General features: G+C 36.1%; 1 protein-coding gene across 1 annotated transcript in view; it reads left to right on the top strand.

The window, feature by feature from the left end:
- Nucleotides 1-2,135: 2,135 nt before the first annotated feature.
- The window catches only part of TOPAZ1 (testis and ovary specific TOPAZ 1), a 44,453-nt gene continuing 20,814 nt past the window's right edge, over nucleotides 2,136-25,774 (top strand). The window contains 10 exon segments of the mRNA XM_019723718.2: nucleotides 2,136-2,385; nucleotides 2,388-2,480; nucleotides 2,955-5,412; nucleotides 14,241-14,302; nucleotides 17,107-17,231; nucleotides 18,440-18,504; nucleotides 20,641-20,780; nucleotides 22,447-22,532; nucleotides 23,285-23,410; nucleotides 24,923-24,986. Coding sequence (XP_019579277.2) covers nucleotides 2,136-2,385; nucleotides 2,388-2,480; nucleotides 2,955-5,412; nucleotides 14,241-14,302; nucleotides 17,107-17,231; nucleotides 18,440-18,504; nucleotides 20,641-20,780; nucleotides 22,447-22,532; nucleotides 23,285-23,410; nucleotides 24,923-24,986 — 3,469 coding nt within the window.

The raw sequence follows: 25,774 nt of genomic DNA, 5'->3' as shown, positions 1-25,774 counted from the left end.
TGCTATAAGTCAGACTTGTAAGAAGTCAGACTGCTATCTCCAGTAACAATCCAAGAAGCTAACCAATAACTTCTGTAACAATCAGCCCCAAATGGCCAGGACTTGATTAATAACTGATGGCCTCCCTAATTTTTGTCCCTGCTTCCAACTTAGGATCAACCAGAGAAAGCCTTCAATTCAAAATAATGTTTATGTTAAAGAGGCATATTATGGGATGACATACTCTGGTTTCCTTCAGGAGATACTCCTATTTCATTTTACAGCTGAGGAAACTGAGGCACAAAGTGAACTTGGAGTGAGTATGAAGCCTGAAATCCTTAAAATAACTTTTTCTAAATTTTGCTCTTCTGAAATATATCTCCCTTTTACTGGGGGTATTTACAATCAGAAAGAAACAAAGAAAGTTTCTAGACCCTTTACACCTCCTTTACCTAAGTTTTATAGAAGCTCCTGAAGATACTTCACTTAAACTGCTCATCCAAACTGCCACAGCACTCACTCTCTCTACATCATACCTACAATCTTTTAATGCATAACACACGTATGTTCAAAATCACCAAAATCCTCTTTAAACACACAAAAGCAAACATTACAGGAGGCATGTGCCCTGAGGGAGACACACAAGTAAGGAGTTGAAAGCAATGTGTTAGCAGACAGGCCCGAACACCTGACCCCTCCAAGTATACGGAGAAAGGCAGCAGAGAACTTTCCTTGAGGAGTCATCATTGCCCTGAACCTGGAAGGTGAATGTGACGTTCAAATGGCAGACGAGCAAAGGAAGAACTTCCAAGACTAGCATGTAGAGAGAGACAAAGGCACGACACAGCATATGAAATAATAGCCCAATGTGGTTTATGTGCAGGGTATGTGTGGTGTTAAAACATCGTTTTCCCCAAAAAAGAATCAAAACCATGATTCTCCTATAGATGTAAAAATTAACATGTGTTAAAGATTTCACTTCTCTCATCAGGCAGATTTTATAACCACCGATTCAAGGATAAGTCCCAAAAACAGACACACTTATAGATCAGGGATATTGAAATGAATGTGCAAATGAAGGCAAAGCTGGTTTCTGTCAAAGTGAATTTCATCCGGGAATTCAATTGAACTTCTACAGGACAGAACTTGTGTGTTGGTAGACCATTATTTTTGCATTGCTCCCACTTATTTACAACTTATATAGTTGTAAAATAGCTCCCACAGAATCAGATAATGCCGAAGGGTGACTCCTACGCATAGTTTCCCACTGAAGCACCACTTTTCCCCTACAGTACCAGTAAGAGACAAAAATCAATTCAACATTCAGGGGCCACAGCAGAAAGACCCGCAAATACCACACGAACGAGTTGGACTTTCTGTTAGTTTTAGTCTTTGAGCAAAGGAGGGTCATGAGGGTCAAGCTGGAAAATGCCAGACTCTCCTTTTATTTGAGGGGCATGGCCTGGCGACAGGTGGAAGTTTGAAATACCATAAAGATGGAGGCACGAATACAATTTAGGAGGTTAATGCAGTGAATCAGTCAAAGTCTGAGTGCCAGAAACAGTAACAGCAAAGGAGAAAGTGCCTGACAAACAGGAGCATCAGGCAGATCTCATGTAGATGTGGGGTATGAAGTGGAAAGAAGGGTCTCTGTTTTCTAGGCCTAGACCATTCGGTGGATGGTGGCAGGTCCACCAACACGAGAGGACGAAGCCTGTGAGGAAAGATAGGCCAGGTTTGCACAGCCAGAGTTTGAGGTGCCTATACGACATCTGGGTGAGCATATCCAGAAGGCGATGGAAAGGGACCCCCGGAGACAGCGTGGAGTCAGAAGCCACTGGCCGACAGTGTCTGTGAGCAGCCAGGGGCAGCAGGTGGGGAAGGGCCCTGAATGGTTCCGGAAGGTTTCAGCGCAGGGGAAGGTGCGACCCAGGGCGGCGGGGACCCCTCACTACCTTGCAGCCCGAGACGGCGCCTGCGGCTCCTCAGCTCGCCGGTTGTGCCCCGCGCGCCTTCCCTGCCGCACTTCCGCTTCCGGCCCCGGCCTAGTGGTGGGCGACGCGGGGTTGGGAGCAAGGCAGCGGGTGTCTGAGGCAGCAGGAGGCTTGGCGCGGCTGGTGGCCCCCTCAGCGGGCAGAGCGGGCGGCCCGGGGCGGATGCGGCGGCCGCCGCCCTCGGGCCCTACAAAGGCCCCCGGGCGTGAAAGCGACAAGCGAGGCCTGAGGAAGCGAGGCCGGAGGCCAGAGCCAGGCGAGGCTGGAAGCTGCGGCCCTGAGGCCGAGGGGCGTGAGGAGAGCAGGCAACAGAGAATGGTGACCCGGGCGTCTGAGAGAGAAGAGGTGGAAAGTGACAAGTCGGGTGAGGCGTCCGGGGCTGGGAAGGCCGTGGCAAGGCGGCGAGTGGAGGGCTGGGGCGCCAGGTGGGCCCTTCACACCTGTGGGACTAGCCGGGCTTAGAAGCTGCGAAGGAGACGCAGCTCCGCTTGCAATCCCAGAGACACCGTAAGAGAGCACCCAGGGGTCACTTTGTAGCCTTTGCACATCAGCCTGCTCCATCCTTGTTTTACCGCTAGCATTTAACTTGAATCTGTGTGGGTTTTCCTGATGACCAGGAAAGGGGTTAAAAAAAAAAAATAAAAAAATAAAAAAAAAAAGTTCTCTTTAAAAGTGTTTACCCACTTCGGAGCCCTAGATCAGAATTACTATAAAAGGAATTCCTACTAAGAGATCCATGTTGGCTATTGTGAAATGATGATGCTGCTAAAGGTTATTTAGCTGTCTTAGAATTTATACAGGTTTGTATGTAGTTCCTTAACAGAAATTAGGTCTTTTGTTTTAAAAACGAGTGTATATTTCCATACAGCTATTCAGGGAAATAAAAATGGGTGGCTTCACAATTTTTTGTTTTAAGTGCTATTGCTTTTTCTTCCTCAATGTAAAATATTTTCTGGTATGTTTTGTCATTTTGATCAACAGAGGAAAAAAGAAAAGCTACTGAAGCCTCAAGTGATGATCTACAGCCAGGGATTGACCTGGTAAGAAAGGAATCATTAACCAGTTCGGAATCTTTCCAAACAGTGGAGTGCAGTGAATTTCGAAGTACAGCTTCCTTGCAGTCTTTGGGTAAGGAAGGTTCGGTAGAAGGTATTAAAAGAAGAATTCGAATTAAAAAACATAAAAGCTTAGAAAACCCACCACTCAAAATAACTGAAAATAAGGATACACAAAATACTAAGGTTGAATTCCAAGATGAACTGTACAAGAATACTCCAAAATATTCTTGTAACAGCTTGTCACCTGGAGTAGAAAATAATGACAAGTTAAAATTACATGATTGCAGTTGTTTCCCCCATTTCAAGGATTGTAATGATGAAAATAACCTTGCATATAAACCTGATGATGGATGTATGCATGTACCAGAAAATTCCTCAAAGTTAAAGAAAGAAAACCTTAGGAGTCTTGCAGATAAGAGCGACACAAATAATATTCCTCAACTTTTAAAAACTGAAGAAAGCTTAATGGGAGTAAATAAATTATTGCTTGAAGAAACTGATTTATACCAAAGTAGAAATAATGGCTTGCTTCCCTGCCTTCAAGGTGGAAAAAATAAATATTCAGTAGAGGAGAGCAATGTTGGGAGAAGACCCAGGAAAAGAATGAAGGTATCTGAAAAAGAAGATGAAACGGTTATCAAGATGAACTTCTCTAATGTGTATAACAAGTGTGAGTTGCTGTTACAAGGAAACCAAACGGGTGCTGACGGTAAACAAGCAGAGACTTTAGAGACTAAAAAAAGTCCTTTAGAACTTTTGAGAAAAGTAAACCATAATACACTCTCTCCAGTGGATCATTTGTTAAGTCTTCCAAAAACAGTAGGAAAAAAGACAACTCCTGAGCATCGTGTAAATGCTATGTTTCAGAAAACCCTTGAGCCACTTTTGAAAGAAGAAACAAAGAATGCTTCAGAGCCCTTAAGTTGTAAAAGCATGGAACTAGAAGAGTATTTTAAGTCAATGAAAAGTTCAGTAGTGAAATCACCTAATGATTGCCATCCTGTTGAAAAGAGATCACAGGAAGACTTGAGAAATGAAGCTGAAGAATCGAAGTTCAGCTGTCATAGAACAATACCAATGACTGGTAAAAGAACTTGGCCTTGTTATTCATGTGCTAGAACATCTCCCTACTGTTGGAAAAAGACTTCCTTGCCAGAATCAAGTTACTTTATTCCTGGGTCTCAGGAAAGTTTTAGCCAAGACGATTTTCTTAAACACCAAACAAATCAAACTCAGTTAACTGACTCCAAATTATCATTACAAAGTTCCATAACAGAAACAAACAGTGAACCTTCATGTAAAGAAAAATTGGAGTCTAATTTAAATTGTTTGTCTTCAGTTTCTGCAGTAGAACCTACGTTAATGGTTATGAAAGAATCTATAATCAATAACGATGAAAAGATAAAGTCAGAGGAACAGAACAGAAGTGGGTCAGAGGTAGTTTTTAATATGACTGAAGATACTTTGTTAACTAATGTGACTCAAAACTTAACAGGAAGTAAAAAAAAAGATAGAGGGACTTTAACAAAACTTAATTTGGCAGTGGCTTCCCAGCATGCCCAGGAAGCAAATAACACTACAGGCAAAACTAGTCACCAAAAAGCATGTATTGCTAAGCAAACACTTGTGGCTCCAGACTTGGTTAAAATATTAAACACAGGACGGCTGAGTAATTTTAAAATTCCTTTACTTAAGAATAAAACAGAAAAACAAAAAGAAATAAATGCCAAGTCATCAGAGAGAGAAACATACAGTCCCTTGGAGCTTCTTGACAATTTATCTGGAGCAGAGGTAAGACAGAAGAGGAGCAAAGGAAATGTCTTCACAGTAATTTCAGGACCTCAGTCTTGGAGCATACAAAATAGTGTAACTCCAGGGCAAGCTAATTCTGATTCATACTGCAGTAAGAATCCCTATGTTATTCCTCCAAGCTTTTTAAAGCAAGGTAATAATAATAAACCATCCAGCTACATCTCTGGACCAGGCAATATTATTTCTAATAAGGAAGCTGTTTCTCACACAATTGAGAACAATATTTTTTCTTGTGATCCTGGGTATGTAGAGAAAAGTCCTACCTTCTCTAATGAACAAGAAACATTTGAACAAGTTTCCTCTGAAATTAGTGGTAGAAAAATGACTAAGAACTTTTCAGATATTAAAGTGGGGTTTCCAGATATTCTTAAAGCATACGAAGATGATGTCCTCTTAATTGATGTAATTCAAGATGACCCTGACCTCTTTGGAGTCTCCAATGAAGGGGAGCTCTCATTTACTTCAGAGGTCCCCATGATAAGCCAGGAGCCCAATGTTGCTGAAGAGCACCAATCAACAGACTCCAAGAACATGGAACTTCCTGGAAAAAATCCAAGTGATGACTTGAGGTATGCATGTTCAAGTATGCCTTTGTTACAGATTGTTGTTGGGGTTTTCAAAAGCACTTTCTGCTCTTAGGTGTCCCTAATTTATTCAGTAATAACTGAAGCTCCATTATTTTTTAACCCAGCATATTATTGCTGAGACCTGGAAATGTCATTATGCTAAAGCTTGTAATCGAAATAAAACAGTTATATCTTGGAAATTATAATGGAGCAGATTGGCTGTCCAAAATTAAAATGGTGGTTTATTAAGTAGCTTTTTAATTATTGAGATTGCTTCTTTCAAAAGTCAATTAAATTTATTTGCATGTGTTCTTTAATTGTTATCAATATGCAGATATACTTTTATTACAGCCAAGTCAACTTAATAAGAACAGTGCTATATTTTTTAACCCATTTCCCGTGTCTTCATTGTTAGATAAAAAATTCATTTTTCAGGGAACAGAGAAGTCTTGGAAAAGTCTTCGAAAAGTTTATTTGACTTGACAGTAGAATCAGAAGTTAAACTCTTAAAATTTTTTTCATGATTTTACTTTTAAGGTGATGGTTTTAAATGATGATTTAGCCCCCAAATAGGGCAGATTTGCCTGCGACAACTTAAATGGGTAAACTTCATGCTCAGGAACTTGATCAATTCCGGTTGGCCCAAATTTTCTTTAATATTATGTCATATTTTACTAAATATTAATTCTTCAAGCCCTAATTTATACTCGTATGTTACAATACTTGAATACTGGAATAATTTGTGAACAGACTCAAAAGGAAACATGAAAACACTTTCCATTAAGATTCATGGTACATGACTTAAATTTCTCTGGTATGTATAAATTTTAGTTTCTTTTGTAATACCACATTACTCTTGATGTTCTTAGTGTTACAAGAACTTGTAACTTATTACCACATAGACTATAGAGTACTTTCTATTTGTCAAATGGAGGTCCAAGAGCTTTATTTATTATTTAACGATGTAATGAGGTATGATGGTAATCTGCCCATTTTGAAGATAGAAAAAATAAAGATGACAAGTTGTTACTTACCCAAGGCCACACTGCTAATAACAGAATCTGCATTTGAACCCAGGCCTGTCTTACTTTCAAAATTAATAGTTAAGAGCTTGACCTTTATAGTCTGACCTAGGTGTTTGAATCTTCTTCTTGCCACCTAATAGCTATATGACCTTTTATGCAAATTATTTCACTTTGTCTATAAAAAGGGAAGGTACTTGCCTCAGGGTTGTGAAGATTAAATCAAAGAATGGATGCAAAATGTTTTAGCATGGCACTGGGTGAGTAGCAGTAAGGGCTAAGTAAAAGGTAATTATTAAAGATAATTTTAACTCTTGTTATACCATGCTTCCTTTGGGGAATACAAAGGGAAATTAGAGCAAATCCTGCATTTAAGAGTAAATACCTGTTAGTTAACCAGATGTTGACAATGAGCTACAGCCAAAGGTAAAAAGAGAAATGTTGTGAATTTGGCAGGAAGGTTGTTGTTGATGTTGTTGTTATTGTTTTAGAATAATGGCTGATTTTGTAAAAATGATACCTGTTTGTTACATTAAAAGTGTAAAAAGAAGGGAATCCCACCACCCAAAATAGCAAATTAATTGCTAACAATTTATAAGTATCATTCCAGACATCTATCTAGGCATATGTTATACCTGGATATAATTTTAGAACAATTGGATCATGCAGTTTTTTTAGTAAAAACATTTAATTTTATTGACACTTAACTAGGGAGAGGGGGAACTGAAATGAAACTAAAGGAACTGCTGAATCAATATACTAGTTTACCATAGGAAATTAGTTCCTAAAACGCTCTTTCAAGTTAATAAGAAAGTTTATTTAAAAGTTTGAGTTTCGTTATCGTGACTTTTAGAAATTGTGTTCTAACCTCAGACAGCAGCATTTGCTTTCCGATATGAAAGATGAACATGTCAGTACACATTCACTTTTTCTCCCAATCTTGGTCCCCCCTCCACATCTTTGTTAAACACTTTTTGTTTTATATTGTTTAGCCTGTGCCAATTACATTCTCTTCACTAATCTGAATTCCCAAAGACTGTTACTCTTAGTTCTGTATTTAAATTGATTTAGTCCTTACCATCAATCCTTTTTACTTTAAACTTTACAATTTTGATGCATTTCTGAGTTGGCCAGATTTCAGAGCAATTTTTTTTTTTTCCAGAAGTGTTCATGATTACTGTGTTCCCTAAGATCTTGGGTACATAAGAATGACTGTAATCTAAGAGCAAATTGGGTATAAAACTCTTAGTTTACAATTTTCCTCTTCACAATTGTGTAGTCATTCCTCCCTGCATTCTGGCTTTGAGTGTTATAATGGAGAAGTCTGAGACCAAACTAATTCTCCCATCATCCCTCTCTCAACTGCTTCCCCCCCCCCCTTTCTTTCTTTCTTTCTGTGGATTGGTAATTATGTATGGTTTCCCTGGACAAGGTGAACCATTTTGGTTTGTAGTATCAAATTTATATCAGATAATTTTTCTTATTGTCTTTGAACTTAATTTCCCTTCACTTCAAAGCACCAATTATACTTTTATTGGCTCCTCTTTTTCTTTCATATCTATTTTTGAAGTTTTGGTTTTTAAATAAACTTGAAAATTTCCTCAATGGTTATTTTAATATTTTATTTTTTCTTCTTCTTCTTTGTTGGAAATACCAGTTTTACAATCATCCATAGTACTAGGATAAACCTTAACAGGGAGAAATAGAGGCATGAGAACCAGTGGATCTGTTAATAGTTGTGTAGAAAGTTGTTAATGGTTCTACAACTAAATTAAGCTTAAAATATAATTTCAAATTGTAGTTGTCTTCATTTTAGCAATCAGTTGTCAGTTTATATAATCCTTTTTCCTCACTCTAAGACACTGAGAGGTTGAAGCCTGTTAGAATGAGTTTCTATTTTACAGGAATAGAAATTGAAGATGGGAGGGCTAGGCCCAGACAGCGTCAGCAGCTCTGGACTGCCTCTTATTGGTAAAACAGGTGGACAAACCTGAGTTGATTTAATTCTTGGGGAAAGTATTCTCAGACCTGGTTAGGGAGAATTTTTAAGGTGTTTAAGGTATATTTGAATGTTTATCCATTGTCAATCTCCATATATTAAAATCCAAAGCATTAAAAGCATATTAGAACTAATTCATTAAGATTTGAACTGGTGAGCTTGGAAGTGTATATTGAGTGAAATTGTAAAACTTTTGAATTAGTCTATAAGTATAATTGGAGATCTGAGAATGTCTGTAATAGTTTATAATAGCACTGGACAGTTACTGTTTCCTGGAACATAGGATTATCTTCAATCACAATTTTATTATGTGCTGAAATATCAGTTGAGTGATGTTAAACAGTGGATCATTGAAATTTTAAGCATCTGCCAAATATTCAAGAGAATTACTAAATAGCTGTGGCAGGGAGGGAACTAATGTATTTGGAACAAAAACATAAACTGAGGTCCTAAGAATACTAGTAGTTTAGAAAAAGAGGAAAGGACATCTTGGAAAAGCCAAAATTTGTACTGATCTTTGACGTTTGGATTGATTTAGGTTAACAAAGGGGACAAAGGAAAAAAGTTTGAGGGAAGAGACATAATGAAGAAAATGTGGGCCAAAAGATAGAGATAGATATGAATATGGTTGTGTGGTGAAGGTTATGAGCCTTTCCTGACTCCTTGGGGTAGAGGTACCGGTAGGAGCCCTTCTCTGTTCCCCTAGCACCCTTTTCTACCTTACTTATAGCACTGATTTCATTATAGGGTAATTTACATCTCTCTTACCTACTAAACTGTTGGACTTCTTGAGGGTAGGATTTGTCCATGACTCATTTACCTTTCTAAGCCCTATCCCTCCTACACTGAGGGAGGGGACAGAATTAAGATTTCAGTTCCTACTGTATTCTGGGCTATTTTTCAAGCATTGAAATCTATGTAAATAGAGATTAAGTTCTTTCCTTCTAAAGCAATAGATGTTGAAGAATTGTGAGAAATTAGACTTGGTAAGTAGAATGATACCAGATTAGGAAGGTTAGAAAGTCAGGCATCAAAATTTGAACTCTGTACAGAATTAATGCTGGTGATCAGTGAGGATTAGTTATACCACTTTTGCAACTTGCACTTAAATCCATAAAGAGCCATTGTACCTTCTAGAGCCAGTAAATAATAAACATAAACTTCTGAGGGGTGGGGGGATGCCCAGCACCAATGCACAGAAAATAAAAGCCTATCACTTTTACCAGATATTTGAGTCCCAATAGACCCTTGCCTAATATGGGTCTATCCTGGGCAAATTACATCATCTCAAGTAACTAACCCCGTTTACTGTCTCAGAATCTGATTTAACTGCAGTTTGTTCCCCAAGAGATTGGCCTCTAGAGTAGAGTAGTCTAACCACCAGTTTCACCATACCAAATGACAAAAGAAAAAAAGGGTTTCTACCAAAAGTAAAGGCCTTTTTTTTTTTTTATCTTCTTCATATATTTAGACTCCTGGGCCTGCCTTTTAAGATCCTACCTTGCTCTATTCTCCATTTCCACTGATGATCTGAGGCACTGTAATTATAGTGCAAAATTTTACACTTAGTTATGAGAACTGGTATTTAGTGTCTACACCGTGCTAAATACATTACTTACATATTTTTTCATTTAGTGGAACAATTCTGAGGTTGAAACTGACCCTGTCTTTAAAATTGTGTCCAAGTGATTTACTTTCCAAAGGACACATGGTATCAGAACTAAGACCTAAAGACAGGGCAGCCTGCTCCAAGGTCTCTCTGCTGCCCAAAAGTGGCATTTTAGTTCTTTCTATTACTTTAATTCCACTACTCTACAGACTTTTACAGAACATTATTTTACTTTTGATCCCTTTCCTCATCTCTTCCTCCTCTTTAAAGTACCGTGTCTCCCTGAAAATAAGACCGGGTCTTATATTAATTTTTGCTCCAAAAGTCACATTAGGGCTTACGTTCAGGGGATGTCATCCTGAAAAATCATGCTAGGGCTGATTTTCCGGTTGGGTCTAATTTTCGGGAAAACACGGTAGCTGGTGGGCAGTATGAAAAAGCACCATTCTGATTTTTACTTTTTTCTCTTTGGGGCCATATAAACGATTGTTTCTCATCTTTGCTGGAATAAATGGTATTGTACTTGATCAGAGTAATTGTTTGTAATATTAGGAGACCTAGCACCTCACAGCATGGCATCAGGCTTGGGAATCTCTGGCCCAATGAATTGCATACTGTGCTGTAATATCTCTCTGCTGCTGGCCACTTCTATCTGCAGAATAATTGCCCCAATAAATTTGTGGCAGCCCTATTCAGAAACAGAACATGTGAATGTGTAAATAAATGAACATGGACCACAGTCAGGTAGTTGTTAGCATCTCAAAAGGAAGCAATAACATTCTGGATTTTTCTGGGGCAATAGTTTTCAAACTTGTAATGATAGACTAAGTTACTGCTATTAATAGTAATTATTCTAGAGCAGTCATCCTCCAGCCTTTTTGTCAATTACCCATAGTAATAATACATTTTACATTACAAGCCAGTACATATTTATAAATATGTGAAATAATAGCTGTAGAAAAACAACATTTTCCTTACTACAAGTGATGAATCATGTTTTGTATTTTCTTGTTTCATAAAAAAAAAAAAAAATTCTGTTTGGAACCCATTAAATTTCATCACTCCATTGAAAAATGCTCTGGTAGAGGATAAATTTGATGTTATCTGTGTAGTTCTACAGAAGCCTCTTATTTTCTTTTTGCTCATATCTTCTCTTTTGCTTCTCTGTGCCTCACCCAAGTCTGTTTCTCTTTCTCTCCTTTGCTCCTTCTGTCTTTCATTTGTTTCCCTTTTCACACCATCAATGTAGAACTATCACTTTCCACTCCACAAATGCAAAACTGTAAAATATTTATGTGGTTACAATTTTGCTTACTTTATTATTATATTTTTTAATTTAGGTGAACTTAACCTCTTGAGTCTCTCAAATTCAAAACAAAACTAAATTATTTCTAGAGTGGCCTGTGCAATTTTACCTTCCTTGTAAAGTGAGTTATTCCTCGTAAGAAGTTTCTCACACTTATAAACTATACCAGCAATATTAAAAATACAATTAAAAATACTTTGAAATTAAAGCAATATACTTAACCATACCTATTTATATTTTCTTTGTTTTATTTTTTTTTTCAGGAATAACCTCCTATGTGCCTGAAGCTATACCTATTTATGAATATAACTTTCAGGATAATTAGAAACCTCTCTCAGTTCTTCTCTATGTATTGAGTCATTTAATCCTATTCATGCTATTACCTCAATATCTCTCACGGATTTTCCTTCATCTCAATTCTTACTACTACCATCTTATTTACATCTTTCCCCTAGATTATTTTTATGAGCTCCAGGTTAATCTTCCGGACTCTCTTAAAACATTCTCCTCTGTAGTGTTACTGTAAAATAGAAATCCATCTGCCAGTGACTGCTTACAATGATTCAGCAGCCTTTAACCACTTGAGGATAGAGTCTAAATTTCTTGCCATGACATTTTAAGGCTCTTCAGTGGATCTGCATCCATTTTCTCTTTGACAACTATGGCGTTAGGGGGTAGGAAAGTGGGGTAAAAGGCTAATAAAAGATAAGCACAGCAGGAAGCTCCCTGTTTCCACAATATGTCATGTACTTGATTCCTTTCTCATGTTTCTGTATCTGGAAGTCCCTTTCTTTTTATTCAGTTATCCTTCAAATCACTTCAGAGATGTTTTTCTAGGAATTTGTTCCAATAGTTCTCTTGGCACGTATCTCAGTGTATTATGGCTGCTAGTGTGTGATTCTCCTCCTATAATGGGGGGTCCTAGACAGGAAAAAGGCATCTGCATTTGGGTCTCCCTAGTGTCTGGCCAGGAGGATGTTAAGTGTTGAGTATATGGAGGAGCAACTAGACACACATGAGCCTTGTTCTCACAGAGCTGTTAGACCATCAAGGGAGGCAAATAATCAAGCAAGTACAATATGATAAAAGTGCAAGATACTAAAGATGTCCTGGTCAAAGTGACATTTAAGATGAATCCTAAAAGATGAGTAGGAATTAGCCGATTAAGTGAGGAAAAGTGAGTAGAATTTTGTCCTGGAAGGAATAGCCTATAGGAGGGCTCAAAAGGAAGAACATGTCGCAACTGAAATATAATGACCCATGTCTTAGTGTTCAAATGTCAAGAAATAAAGCTGCAGGATGTGCAGAAAGTCCTGAAGGGCTTTACAAATAGGATGACCATAGAATTTATCTTCTAAATTACAAAATTTTGAGATTAAATGGGGAACTAGTAATAATTAATATGACAGGATAACAGGCATAAACAGACCATCCTAGATGAACTAGAATTCATGGTGAGTTTGAACCTTTGTGCTAAGAGCATATAAGGATTCACTGAAGAACTTTGAAGTAGCGAGAGAATATGATCAGGTTTACATTTTAAAAATTATTATAGCTCCAGTGTGGAGAATAAATTGGCAGGGAGTTATTGTGATAATTCAGTCAAAAGGACGTGGTGACTTCACACAGAAGTGGGAGTGGATTTGAGAGGTTTAGAAAGTGCAGATTGATTAATCACCTGGGAGTATGGCCAGAAGTAGGAGCTAAGAATGATTACCTGATTTCTGTCTTACTTCAAAGAGGGCATTACAATTCTCAGATGCAAAGGGGCAGGATTGGGAAGGAGTGCTGGTCATGAAGTCAAATTTAGACATGGTGAGTTGGAAACACCTTTGAAATAATGAAAAGAAAATATTCCAGTAGACAGATATGAGTCTGAAGAGGTATGAATTGGGGAATGAGATTTGCATATATATGTGTCTTCTGTTTTCATTATTATTTTCCTATTCTTTAAACTGTACACTTCTGATTGCTTCTAGGGTTTATGTTGGGGGAAAAAAATACATGTTTTGCTAAGACTTCAAAGAATGGTGTATATAAAATGTTCAGTTGACTTTTCCTTTTTCTTGGCTATTAAGTAATCCTGAGCCAAAAAGCAGTTGTAAAGCTATGGGATAGATTTAATAAAATCCATTTATTAAATGAATAAATGGTGGGATTATGGGTGCTTATTATATTTTATTCTATGCACTTTTCTATGTTTTTGTCTAAGTTTAAAAAAATGGAATAATGTTTGACCATTTGTTTTGAGTGACCTTATAGACATGGTTTTCATTTGTTGAGCCTATGCTGTGGGCTTTAAGAACTTTATATCTCATTTAATCCTCACAGTAACCTCATGGGTGGGTAGTATTCTCATTTTACAGATATGGTTACACTCAAAGCAGTTAAAGAAATTTTCTACAGTTAACACAGAAAGTGGCAGAACAGTATTTAAACCCAGGTTGGTCTAACTCAGATCTCCATAGCTTAACCTTTGGACCCTGTGTTATCTTCAGAGACTATAAAAAAGACTCCAACTGCCCTCAAACTGTTCTCCTTTTACATTGGCAGTAAGACATACATACACATGCTTGACAATAGAAGTTAAACATTATCTTGTATTGGTATAATACTTTTAAATTTTTTTAAATGCTTGGTATATGTCATCAGATTCTCTCTAGGTAACAAAGTTTGAATGACAGCACTCCCTAACAATTGAGGCATAGGGGATTAAAGAACCAAATGAGGAATCTACTGGGGTGTGCTGGGTTCTGAGTCCCTGTATACTACTCTGTCCTTGGAGGACCTGAGCTGATGTTCACCAGCTGCTAAAGCTGGTGTTACATAATGTTTAGAGAAGTAGATATGCAGAGAATATGTTATAATGTTTAAGCTCTGTTTGCCTTATAATAGAGAACTTCCCGTACTGGATCTTGGATTGATGAAGTCAGAGATCGGGACTTCCTTGCCAGCAGGTAAAATATGACATTTTTAGAATATGCAATATTAAAGTATCTTTTTATATCTCCATTTAGGCCTCGTCAAAATGAATTCATTAAAATAGGAAGCTTTTCATTTTAGAGTCTGTTAACCGTATGTTTTATAGTTTGTCAGTTCTCAGTTTTAATTGGTGGGAAGATCAGGTTTTTACTTGATTATTAAATAAGTAATTTTGTTAGGCTTTATCTACAAATGATAAATAATTGACTTTAGCAATTTTGTATTTTTATTTTGAAGTTGAAATATACATTTAAGCTTTATCACATTTTAAATATGAGTCCTTTTTAAAACATTTTTATAATTAACAGCTTATCATAGATTTCAGTACCTGGATCATTACAGGAAATAATTTAATACGAAAGTTAATTTTACTTTGACTTTAAAGTTTTAAAAATATATTGAAAATAGCTAGACATGCATCCAAATTAGAAAGGAAGAAGTGAAACTGTCATTGTTTGCAGGTGACATAATACTATACATAGAGAACCCTAAAGATTCCACCAAAAAAACTACTAGAACTGATAAATCAATTCAGTAAAATAGCAGGATACAAAATTAATATTCAGAAATCCGTTGCGTTTTTATACACCAATAACAAACTATCAGAAAGAGAAATTCAGAAAATAATCCCATGTACAATTGCATCAAAAAATAAAATACCAAGGAATAAATTTAACCAAAGAGGTAAAAGACCTATATGTGGAAAAGTGTAAGAAATTGAAGATGATACAAATAAAAGCATGTAATGTGCTCATGGGTAGGAATAATTACATTGCTCTGGATAGGTAGTATGGACATTTTAACAATCTGTAGAATCAGTGCAATTCCTATCAAAATACCAATAACATTTTTCACAGAATTAGAACAAATAAGCCTAAAATTTATATGGAACCACAGAAGACCCTGAACGGCCAAAGCAATCTTGAGAAAGAAGAACAAAATTGGAGGTATCAGACTGTACTACAAGGCCATAGTAATCAAAACAGCATGGTACTGGCATAAAAAAAAAGACACATAGATCAGTGGAACAGAATACAGAGCCTAGAAATAAACCCACATCTATATGGTCAATTAATCCATGACAAAGGAGGCAAAAACATACAATGGAGTAAAGACAGTCTCTTCAATTAATGGCGTTGGCAAAACTGGACAGACACATACAAAAGAATGAAACTGGATCACTTTCTTACCATATATAAGAATAAACTCAAAACGGATTAAAAGATTTAAATGTAAACCATAAAACTCCTAGAATAAAACATAGGCAGCAAACTCTTTGACATTGCCCTTAGTAATATTTTTTGGATATGTCTCCTTGGGCAAGGGAAATGAAAGAAAAAATGAACAAATGGGACTACACCAAACTAAAAAGGTTTTGCACAGTGAAGGAAACTATCAACAAATGAAAAGACAACCTACTAAATGGGAGAAGATATTCACTAATGATACATCTGATGAGGAGTTACGTGCAAAATATATAATGAACTCATATAAGTTAACACCAAAAAGACAAACAATCCAATTAAAAAATGGGCTGAGGACCTGAATAGACATTTCTCATAAGAGGATGTATAGATGGCCAATAGACAAGAAAAGATGCTCAACATCACTGATCATCAGAGAAATGCAGATTAAAACCTCACACCTATCAAAATAGCCATCATCAATAAATCAACAAACAACAAGTGTTTGTGAGAATATGAAGAAAAGAAAACTCTTAAGCTCTGTTGGTGGGATTGTAAATTGGTGCAGCCAATATGGAAAACAGTATGGGGTCCTCAAAAAATTAAAAATAGAACTACCTTATGACCTAGCATTCCCACTTGCGGGTATTTATCCAAAGTAATTGAAAACACTAATTTGAAAAGACATATGCACCCCAATGTTCATTGCAGCATTATTTGAAGTAGTCAAGATATGAAAGCAACCTTAGTGCCCATCAGTAGACAATTGGATTAAAAGGATGTGGTACATACATACAATGGAATGTTACTTGGCCACAAAAAAGAATGAAATTTCGCCATTTTGGACAACATGGATATACCTAGAGGGTATTATGCTAAGTAAAATAACAGACAGAGGAAGATAAATACCATATTATTTCACTTATGTGGCATCTAAAAAATATAATAAACAAACAAAACAGAAACAAACTCATAGATACAGAAAACATTTTGATGGTTGCCAGATGAGAGGGTTTGGGGGGAATCAGTAAAAAGGGGGAAGAGATTAAGATGTACAAATCGTCAGTTATAAAAACAGTCATGGGGATATAAAATACAGCATAGGGAATATAGTCAATAATATTGTAATAACTATGGTGTCAGATGCATACTAGACTAATGGGGTGATCTCTTTGTACATTATAGAAAATAATCACAATGGTGTACACCTGAAACACTATGTTGTACACCTGTTGTACACCTGAAAGTATTGTATGTCAACTGTAATTGGAAATTAATACAGCATAGGGAATATAGTCAATAATATTGTAATAACAATAACTGTTAATTGGAAATTTTTTTAAAAAAGAAAAGAACTGGACTTGACCAAGGAATATTCTTAAATTTATCTTGATATCTCAATTTGTCTTACTGCAAGTTCTTTTTATATACCATGGATTGGAGTTATTTGACAAGAAAGAATAATCGTATAATTTGCTGAAAACTGTACTTCATGTTTGTCACATTGGCTTCTAACTCATTTTTAGAATAATGTTTGAATGACTTGATTATTTTGTTATTTGTAGTTTGTACAGTTGAATATTATTTCTTTGCAGCAAATGAGATAAAACATGATTTTAAAGGTGCTAACATTTCCTTAGAAGTTACTAATGAGACCTCTCAAAATGAAAAACTGGGAGACCTCAGTGAACACATAAGAAGTTCAGACTTGGATGAAAAGGTACTAGGGAATCTTTTTCATTTTCTTGTTTTTTGGTCTAAAGAATGGTAATACAGAAATTCATCTTAGCAGTGTTGTCAGATGACAAGTGTAACTCCTTTTTATTGAGTAAAAAAGTCACATTCTTCAGGCCATGAAATATATTGCTTAATGTTTTGCATAAGCACAGTTACAGGGTTTTAGGAACCTTAGAGGGTAAATAAGTTGACTTATGGGACACGTGACTAACCTAGCACTCTTCTGTTTTATGAGTATATGGTTTTCTGTGAATTTTTAGAAATGCTTCCTTATTGATTTTATACTTATGTATATATTATGTCTATGTATGTATACAAGTATATGTACGTGTGAATACATAGTGTGTGTGTATATATGTAGTATTCATATATACATACATATGTATAGATACATAATATATATTATTCTATCTTTTCCAGAGAACTTGTTTTTTCTTTCTCCTGTGTATCAGTTCTACTCAAAATTCATATGTAACAATTTTTAGGTTTACCATGGTAGTAGTTGCTTAATGATTGTAGTTTTGAGCTCCAGATAGTTAAAATGCTAGTGTCCTTTATATTTTTAACTTTTTATTTTGAAATAATTATAGATTCACAGGAAGTTGCAAAAAGTAGTATCATGATAGTAAGAGATGAAGTGGTTATCTCTGACTGCTCAAGTAATGGTGATTTGGGGGGTTATTTTCTTGTGGCTGTTTTTTCAAAAGTTTAATATTTGAGCATGTATAACTTTCTTATAGTAATTAGGAAATCACAGTTCCCAAAACACTAATTGTGAAATGTTTTAAGTATAGCAATGTTTTAAATACCCATAAATATTTCTAATGAAAAAGAAATATATGTTCATAAATACCACCTAAAAATAAAAATTACTCAAAGCTTTTTTTCTTAATGAAAACAAGTATAACTTTAATTGTTCTTAATGATTTGAAATGTTGGCTTGTATAATTAAAGGTGATATCAAAAGCTGAGCAAAAATATTGATTTATATTAGTTTTCTCTTAAGCAACAGTGGAAATTTTTAAGTCCATATTAATTCAGTATTTTAAATCATGCAAAGTAGAATTGTTTTCTGGGTTGACCATAAACCAGTGGTTTAATTAACATCTATTACATTCTAATAAATCTGGTAAGCCTCATAGCCTCATATACAAATATAGTCACCTGTACTTTTTAACTATATCTTCACAGTGTAAATTTTCAGACAAAGTGACTGTTAATGAAGAAAATGAAAATATTCATGAAGTTTGCAAAAGGTCTGTAACATAATTTTTAATTATGTAACTTTAAAACAGTTATTCATGTAATTTGTATCATGAGTGTGCTTTTCATTCTCTGCTGTATGTGCTTGAGTACTATGCCACAAGCCATCCTTGGGTATTAATTAATGTGTCAGGTATACCTAGATGTCAGGGATATTGTAAGTTACCTAAAAGCTATCTCTAAAGTTTTTGAGTCATTAACATATTCTTTTTGTTTGCTTCTTGGATTTGAGGACCCAGTTTTTTCCATAGGTTTGGGGTGTTCTCGTCAGCTATTTGTTTGGATAACCTCTCTGTTCCCTTCTCCCTCTGTTCTCCTTCTGGTATACCCATTATCCTTATATTGCTCTTTCTGATGGAGTCAGATAGTTCTTTCATTTTACACTTGAAACCTATACAATTTTATTAACCAGTGTCACCTCAATAAATTTAATGAAAAATAAAATAAAATAAAAAATAATGCTTGCAGATGGGACTTATCAACAACCATCAAAAATATTTTTTGAGGAAGGAATAAGGAATAATGATAAAAGAAAAGAGAATGTGTACGTGACTTTTATGAAGGTAAGAGTGACTGACGTCAGATGAACGCTGCAGTTGGCAGGTATTTTATGTGACTGCAGTGATTAGTACTGAAAGTTACAGTATGCTTCCCAGAACATGTACAAATACCAAATGTAGAGTCGGAAGACACCTTGGAGATCATCTGATCCATTTTGCTGTTGTGGCAAAGCACACTCAGATCAGGTAACAAATGTGTTCAAGTCCTTTTCTAAAAGTGTGGTCCTTGGAGCAGCAGCACCACGTGGGAACTTGTCAGAAATGCAAATTATTAGGCCCCACCCCCCAATGTAAGAAATAACAAACTCTGGAGGTGGGGCTCATGAATCTGTGTTTCAACAAGGCCACCAGCTGACCTGGATGCACGTTTGGGAACCATTGTATTAAGGAAAAGCCTAGGTAAGAATTAGATTGGCACAGGAGCCCAGTATGATTCCTGACCATTTGGAGATCTTAAAAGTGACAGGATTAACTTATTTTTTTCTGTTAGAAGCATTTGCTTACAAACTAAATACTGTCATTGCAGCCTGCTGAGTTTTATCATCAACTTGGCTCTGCCATAATGACCAGGAATATGACATTGGGCAGGTCACTACATTACCCTGGGCGTCAGTCATCCAATCAAAAATAAAAGAATTTTGCTAGAGAATCTCTTCCATCTATAAAATTCCATTAATTCCTATTCCTTTGTTTTATGTGACCACTTTTATTTGAAGGGGGGTTATGTTGATTGCACATATCAATGATGTCCCAAGTTGGGGAGAGAAGTAAGTATTTTTATTTTGTGTAGTTTTTAAACTCCATCAGTGCTACTAAGTTTCAATTGTTAGAAGTGTGGGCCCCTCTTTTGACTATTTTTATTCTCCTCTAGCCTGGGGAACCCCAGCTGGAAAAGCTTATTAGAATTGTTTTTAAGGTAAAATATTATAGTATCTGAGTGGTCTTTCTCCTAAAAAGTAAATTCATTTATATCTGTCAATTCTGAGATACTTCCTACCCTCCCCCTTGCTTAAGTTATTTTTCTAGATAAGTGACCTCCAGATTAAGCTTTACTAAAATTGGTTATATAGGCTCTCACATAGTAGAATATAGTCAAAGCTGTTTAAATCAACAACTAAGAATGATACAATTTTTATAGCTTCTTCCCAAAGGAAGCTCTCAAGTACGTGTATAAGTTATATGTACTTGTCTTGAAGATTAATTTATAATTCATTCATTTTTTTGCACTTATAATAGAATAATTGAATGGTCTTTTCTGGATTAGAATGCTAAGCCCAGTTCCTCCTCAGACCTTTGGTCTGGCATGATCAAAAATACTTTGCTCTAGTTTTAACATGACCGCCTCACTCTTAGCCCTACCACAGTCATTTAACAAGCTTTGGTTTTCTAGTTAAGAAGGCAGAAACAACCTGTTGAAAATACTGACCAATCATGGTATCATAATAGCATACAGCATGAGATATAGCATATACGTAGCATTAGGTTGTGTTTCCACCTAATTTGATTCTCATTACTTTAATGTTTTTGGAATAAATTTAAATTCTGATTTTGCTTTTTCTGCTCACACAGCAAAGATTCTAAAAGTGCAGAGAATATGGTTGGTGAATGTCAATTAACAGTGCTGGGCCCCAAACCTCTGTGCTTATCAGTGCCACCTTTGAATCTAAATGCTTATCAAGAAGACACATTACTGAAGCCCTGGACAAATGGTACCATGTTCTTACTAAGTTCTGTTGGCTTTTGATAAGATAGAAATTATATAGGAAATTTTTCCACCAAAATCAAAGAAGAGGTTTTTAAAAATCGAAACAAGCATAGAATATGGTTAAATTCAAAGGTTTGGGTACCTTTACTTAGTCGAGTGGGGCAGGATCTCAGGGAGACATCAGGGTTGGGCGAGTGGTGTCACCAGGTTAATGCAGATTCAGATTTGCCACCCTCCTATAGGCTATGGGAGGAGGGCTTAACTTAGGGACAATGGCAGCTGTCCCTCCAGCCTTCACCCTCAGGCCACACAATTTCTCCCTATGTCTCTGGCACCTTTCAAGCTGCTGTCCCTTCATCAGAGCTTAGGGTGAGTACCTGTGAGTAAGTCTGAGCAGAGGCGATTTAAGAGAATGCCTGGGTTTCCAGCAGCCCTCCATCGCCCCCAGATGGATGGAATCCCTGCTGATTTTTCACAGCAAGATGTTATGGGGGCTCCTCTTCCCAGCACTGGTGCTCCAGGCTAGGAAGCCTGGTGTGAAACTGGGACCACTTACTCTTTGGTGGGACCTCTGCAGCTGAGATATCCCTCCCAATGCTCAACTGCCACATGTGGATGTGGGACCAGCCCATTTTGCATCTCCACCCTTCCTACCAGTCTCAACGTGGCTTCTTCTGTATATCCTTAGTTATATAATTTCTGTTCAGCTAGTTTTCAGATGGTTCTTCAGGTTGATTGTTCTATAATTTAGTTGTAATTTTTATGTGATCATGGGAAGATGTAAGCACAATGTTAACCTACTCCACCGTCTTGACCAGAATCTGGTCAATAGAAAACATTTTTATTATTTTATCTTTAGAAAAAAAATTTTAAATGTCCTAATTCCCATTTTGAAAGGCCAACATTAAGGGATATGATGCCAGGTGTATTCATCAGCTCAGGCTGCCATAACAAAATACACAGACTAGGTGGCTTAAACAATAGAAATTTATTTCTCATTGTTCTGGAGGTTAAAAGTCCAAGATCAAGATTATAGTAGGGTTCAGTTTCTGCCTGTCTTCCAGGCTTACAGATGGCTGCCTTCTTGCTAAGTCCTCATATGGCCTTTCCTTGGTGCATGTGTGTGGAAAGAGAGAGCAAGCTCACTGGTGTCTCTCCTTAGAAGGATACTAATTCCATCAAATCAGGGCCTCACCCTTATGATCCCATTTGACTTTAATGCTTCCATTAAAACCCCTATCTCCAAATAAAGTCACATTGGGGGTGAGGGCTTGAACATATGAATTTGATGGGGGACACAGTTCAGTCCGTATCACCCGGGTTTCGCAATAGTTTTCTTCCCTTAGAAAGGTATAGTATTTGTCTATTTAACTTAGAGACAGTGAATTGAATGTGGTATTCAATGCCACTGTATAAGACTTTTAATAAAGTATATTCAGCTTATGATGAATTTAAAATTTTAAATGTAGGTCTAGAAACACTTAAGGAGCACCTAAGAGGTAAATCATTCTATATTTCACAGGAACACCCCCATGGCAGACAGCCTGTGAATTGAGCATGAAAAGTCCCAAGTGAAACTTGAAAATGTAGTAGTGGTCATCTGTTTCATTGTTATGAAGGGCATAAGTTATAACCCATTGGTGTGTAATGTCATTCTTAATCATTTCTAGATTTCAGATTTCTAGGAAAACATTCTCTCCCAAAGTTGCAGAATCCTGAAACTTGTGAAAATTTTAAGAGGGAAAAAATTGTAGGGGTAAGTCCCCCATTTTAAAAAATATTAATCTTATAAAGCACATACTTTGGGCCTTTCTGGTTGTAGTTCCCTGAGTTGTTTTTTTACGCAGTTCTAGACATCATACAGATTTTGAATTCAGGTTGGTGGTAAGAGGCAGAAAATGAATAATGATTCAGAGGATATTTACAAATAATGTAAGAGATTGAAAGCAGAGGAGGGGGTGGATATTCATAACAGAAAATACAGAATGAATATTTCCTGTAATGAAAGAAACAGCTAGTGATATATAGCAGTTTATAGGAAAATTCTGTTGTAAAAAGCTTTGATTCTGTCAGTTGCCTTTTTCTGTTAATAATTAAAAAAAAAATACCTAAGGAAAATTTTGATTCTAATAAATGCATTTTAAATATGATACATATTATAATAGAATTAACTTTTTATGAAAGCAAAAGGGGCAGATACATGAGAAGGAAGAGGGAATGTATAAGCTTTTTAAAAAGATGTAAAGTAAAACAATAACAACTTTGAGGGAATATTTTGCACTGAAGGAAATTGTAAAAATTCAGATATCTCACTTTAAATTGATTTTTTTTTCATTATTTTTAAAAATTTAAACTGTTTGAAGCTTTATTATTTTTAATCAAGTCAGCAAGCAATTTATCTTGATACTGTTTGGGGTACATATTTCTAGTTGCTTCAAATGCTTTACCACTTGATTACAATAAGTGTTTTATAATTAACAAAGAAAGGGAATTTGTCTAATTTTCTAGGTGTTCCAGAAGCCCCTAGGGTTGATGATACCCCATAGATATTGCAAATTTCATTTTAATACGTTACGTGGCTGTGAGCGATCACAATGCAAGTTTGCTCATGTGCCTGAGCAAGGGGATGAAAAGGTAAAATATGTAAAGTCTTTGAAGTAGAGATTATTTTAATAATCATCTCAGTCATATGTTGTAATTTAGATTTTCATTGACTCCTAATAGATGAGCTTTGCATGATTTGGGGCTTTATATAAATGAAATCAAACAATCTGTATACTATTGTTTCTGGCTTCTTTCGTTCAATATTTTTGAGTCATCTATATTTTTTTACTTAATTGTAAATGTTTCTTATTGCTATGTCATATTGAATATTCCATTCTGTGAGTAGATCAAAATATATTTGTTGATCAATATACTTTTGATGGGCATTTGTATAGTTTCTAAGTATGGTAATTATAACAGTGATGCCATCAGTGGTCTGCATGCCTTTGGTGAACATACATAGACATGATGGGTTATACTGAAAACCGGAATTGTTGGGCCACAGGGTCTGCAGAAGTTCAACATCAGTATATACTGCCAAACATTTCCATCGTGATTTACCAATTACACTCTCACCAGCAATGTCTGAGAGTTCTAGTTGTTTCACATCCTCCCCAGCTCTTGGTATGATCAGCCTTTTGGTTTTAGCCCGTTTGGTTGGGGAGGGAGTGATGCCTTCCCTGGTGTTTCATGAAGCTGAGCATCTTTCAAAACCTTTATTGGACATTTGGATATCCCCTGTTTGGAAATAGCTAAATATTTTGCCTATATTCCGGGGGATTGTATTTTTCTTATCCATCTTGAGACTGCTTTACACATTCTGGATACAAGTTCTTCATTGGATATATATATTGCGAACACCTTTTACTACTTTACAAGTTGCCTTTTCACTCCCTTAAAGGTGCCTTTTGATAAACAGAATTTCTTAAATTTTATATAGTCCAATTTTGTGAATTTTTTCTTTTACAGTGTTAACTTTTTGCCAAAATCATGAGGATGTTCACTTACTTCTTCCTTTAACAGTTTTTTTTTTTTCATTTAAAACTCGTAGCCATCTAGAATTGATTTTTGTTTATGATATGAGTTCAATATACATTTTTTTTCCTATGTAGATCTCCAGATTACCCAACACCATTTACTAAAAAGACCATCTTTTCCTCACTGCACTGCAGTGTCACCATGTCATAAATCAGCTGATTGTAAATAAGTGGGACTATTTCTAGTGGGACTATTAGTGGGACTATTAGAACTCTCTGTTCTAATCTTTGAGTTTATTCTTCAGTCAGTAAATGGTTGTTTTTTTAATGACCTAAATAAGGCTTTTTATTATAGAGTTCAAGGATTTTTCTCCCCTCCCCCAATTGCTTACTAATTTTGACTCTTGTTTCCTTGACTATTTCTTTGACAGTTCTCTATATAAGGTTTTTGTAATGAATTCAGTGTGCATTTCAAATCTGCAGGTTAACTTAATGTCAGCCTCTTTATTCCATTGCTTTAAGTTCACTTTAAAAAAATGGGATAAGTATAAAGATAGAATTGAAATTTGTGTAGTTTTCATGAAATATAAAAAGGTAATTTTACTTTTTTTTGTGACTTTTGCAGGTTTGTATGGATGTGTTTAAGAAATACATAAGTATCAACGATGTATGTTTACTACAACGTGCAGGTATGAGACAATGGAATGATTACTATAAATTCATTAATGTCAGTGTTTCAAACATTGTCCTATTGTGTCTTATAGTTTGAAAGTAATTCCATACTTTTAAGTATGAAAACCAAATGCCTTAGAGTAGCTCTGTTGGTCTTAGAAAGGATTTTTTTAAAAGTGTGTCATTTTGGTTAATAAAATTATAATTCACTTGACACTATAATTCCTTTACATATGAATACGTTCATGACCTAGAAATTTTATTTACAGGTGTAAGACAGAAAATAGGATATAGTTAATTGGCTTAAAATCTTTCTGAAGGGACCTTTCAGAAACTGGGTCTTCCCTACTTCTTTATTCTCTTTTTACACTTACCTTTGTAGCCAATGCACCATCCCCACTGAATTCTGTGCAGTTCCGTAAGCTGGCCAGTCTGTGTTATGGATAGAAGTGCCACTGCTGCCACTGTTCTCTCTACCTGGCATGACTTTCTTCCGTCCCCCTTTTGCATAGCAAAGACCCACTCATCATTCAAGGCTTAGTCACAGAAACTAGGATCACCTCCTCTATTAGGTCCTTATCTGACTGCACAGCCTCATCCCATTCTCTGCCCCCAGGTCCCCCGACTACATCGTGAGCCCCAAGAGAAAGGACCAGGCTTTATACGTGTATTTGTCTCCCTGACACAGCCACCAAAGCCACATAGCATGATGGCAATAGAGCACGTTAGCATTGTGTTCATCTGCTTGAAATCTCATTTGGCTGAAAATGAAATCATTGACAAGTTTATTATTTTGCTGCTGATA

The sequence above is a fragment of the Rhinolophus sinicus genome, linkage group LG10, assembly GCF_036562045.2.
Source record: "Rhinolophus sinicus isolate RSC01 linkage group LG10, ASM3656204v1, whole genome shotgun sequence".
In the NCBI taxonomy this organism is placed as follows: domain Eukaryota; kingdom Metazoa; phylum Chordata; class Mammalia; order Chiroptera; family Rhinolophidae; genus Rhinolophus; species Rhinolophus sinicus.
The sequence above is the reverse complement of the archived record's forward strand: the minus strand, read 5'-3'. Positions and strand labels throughout refer to the sequence as shown.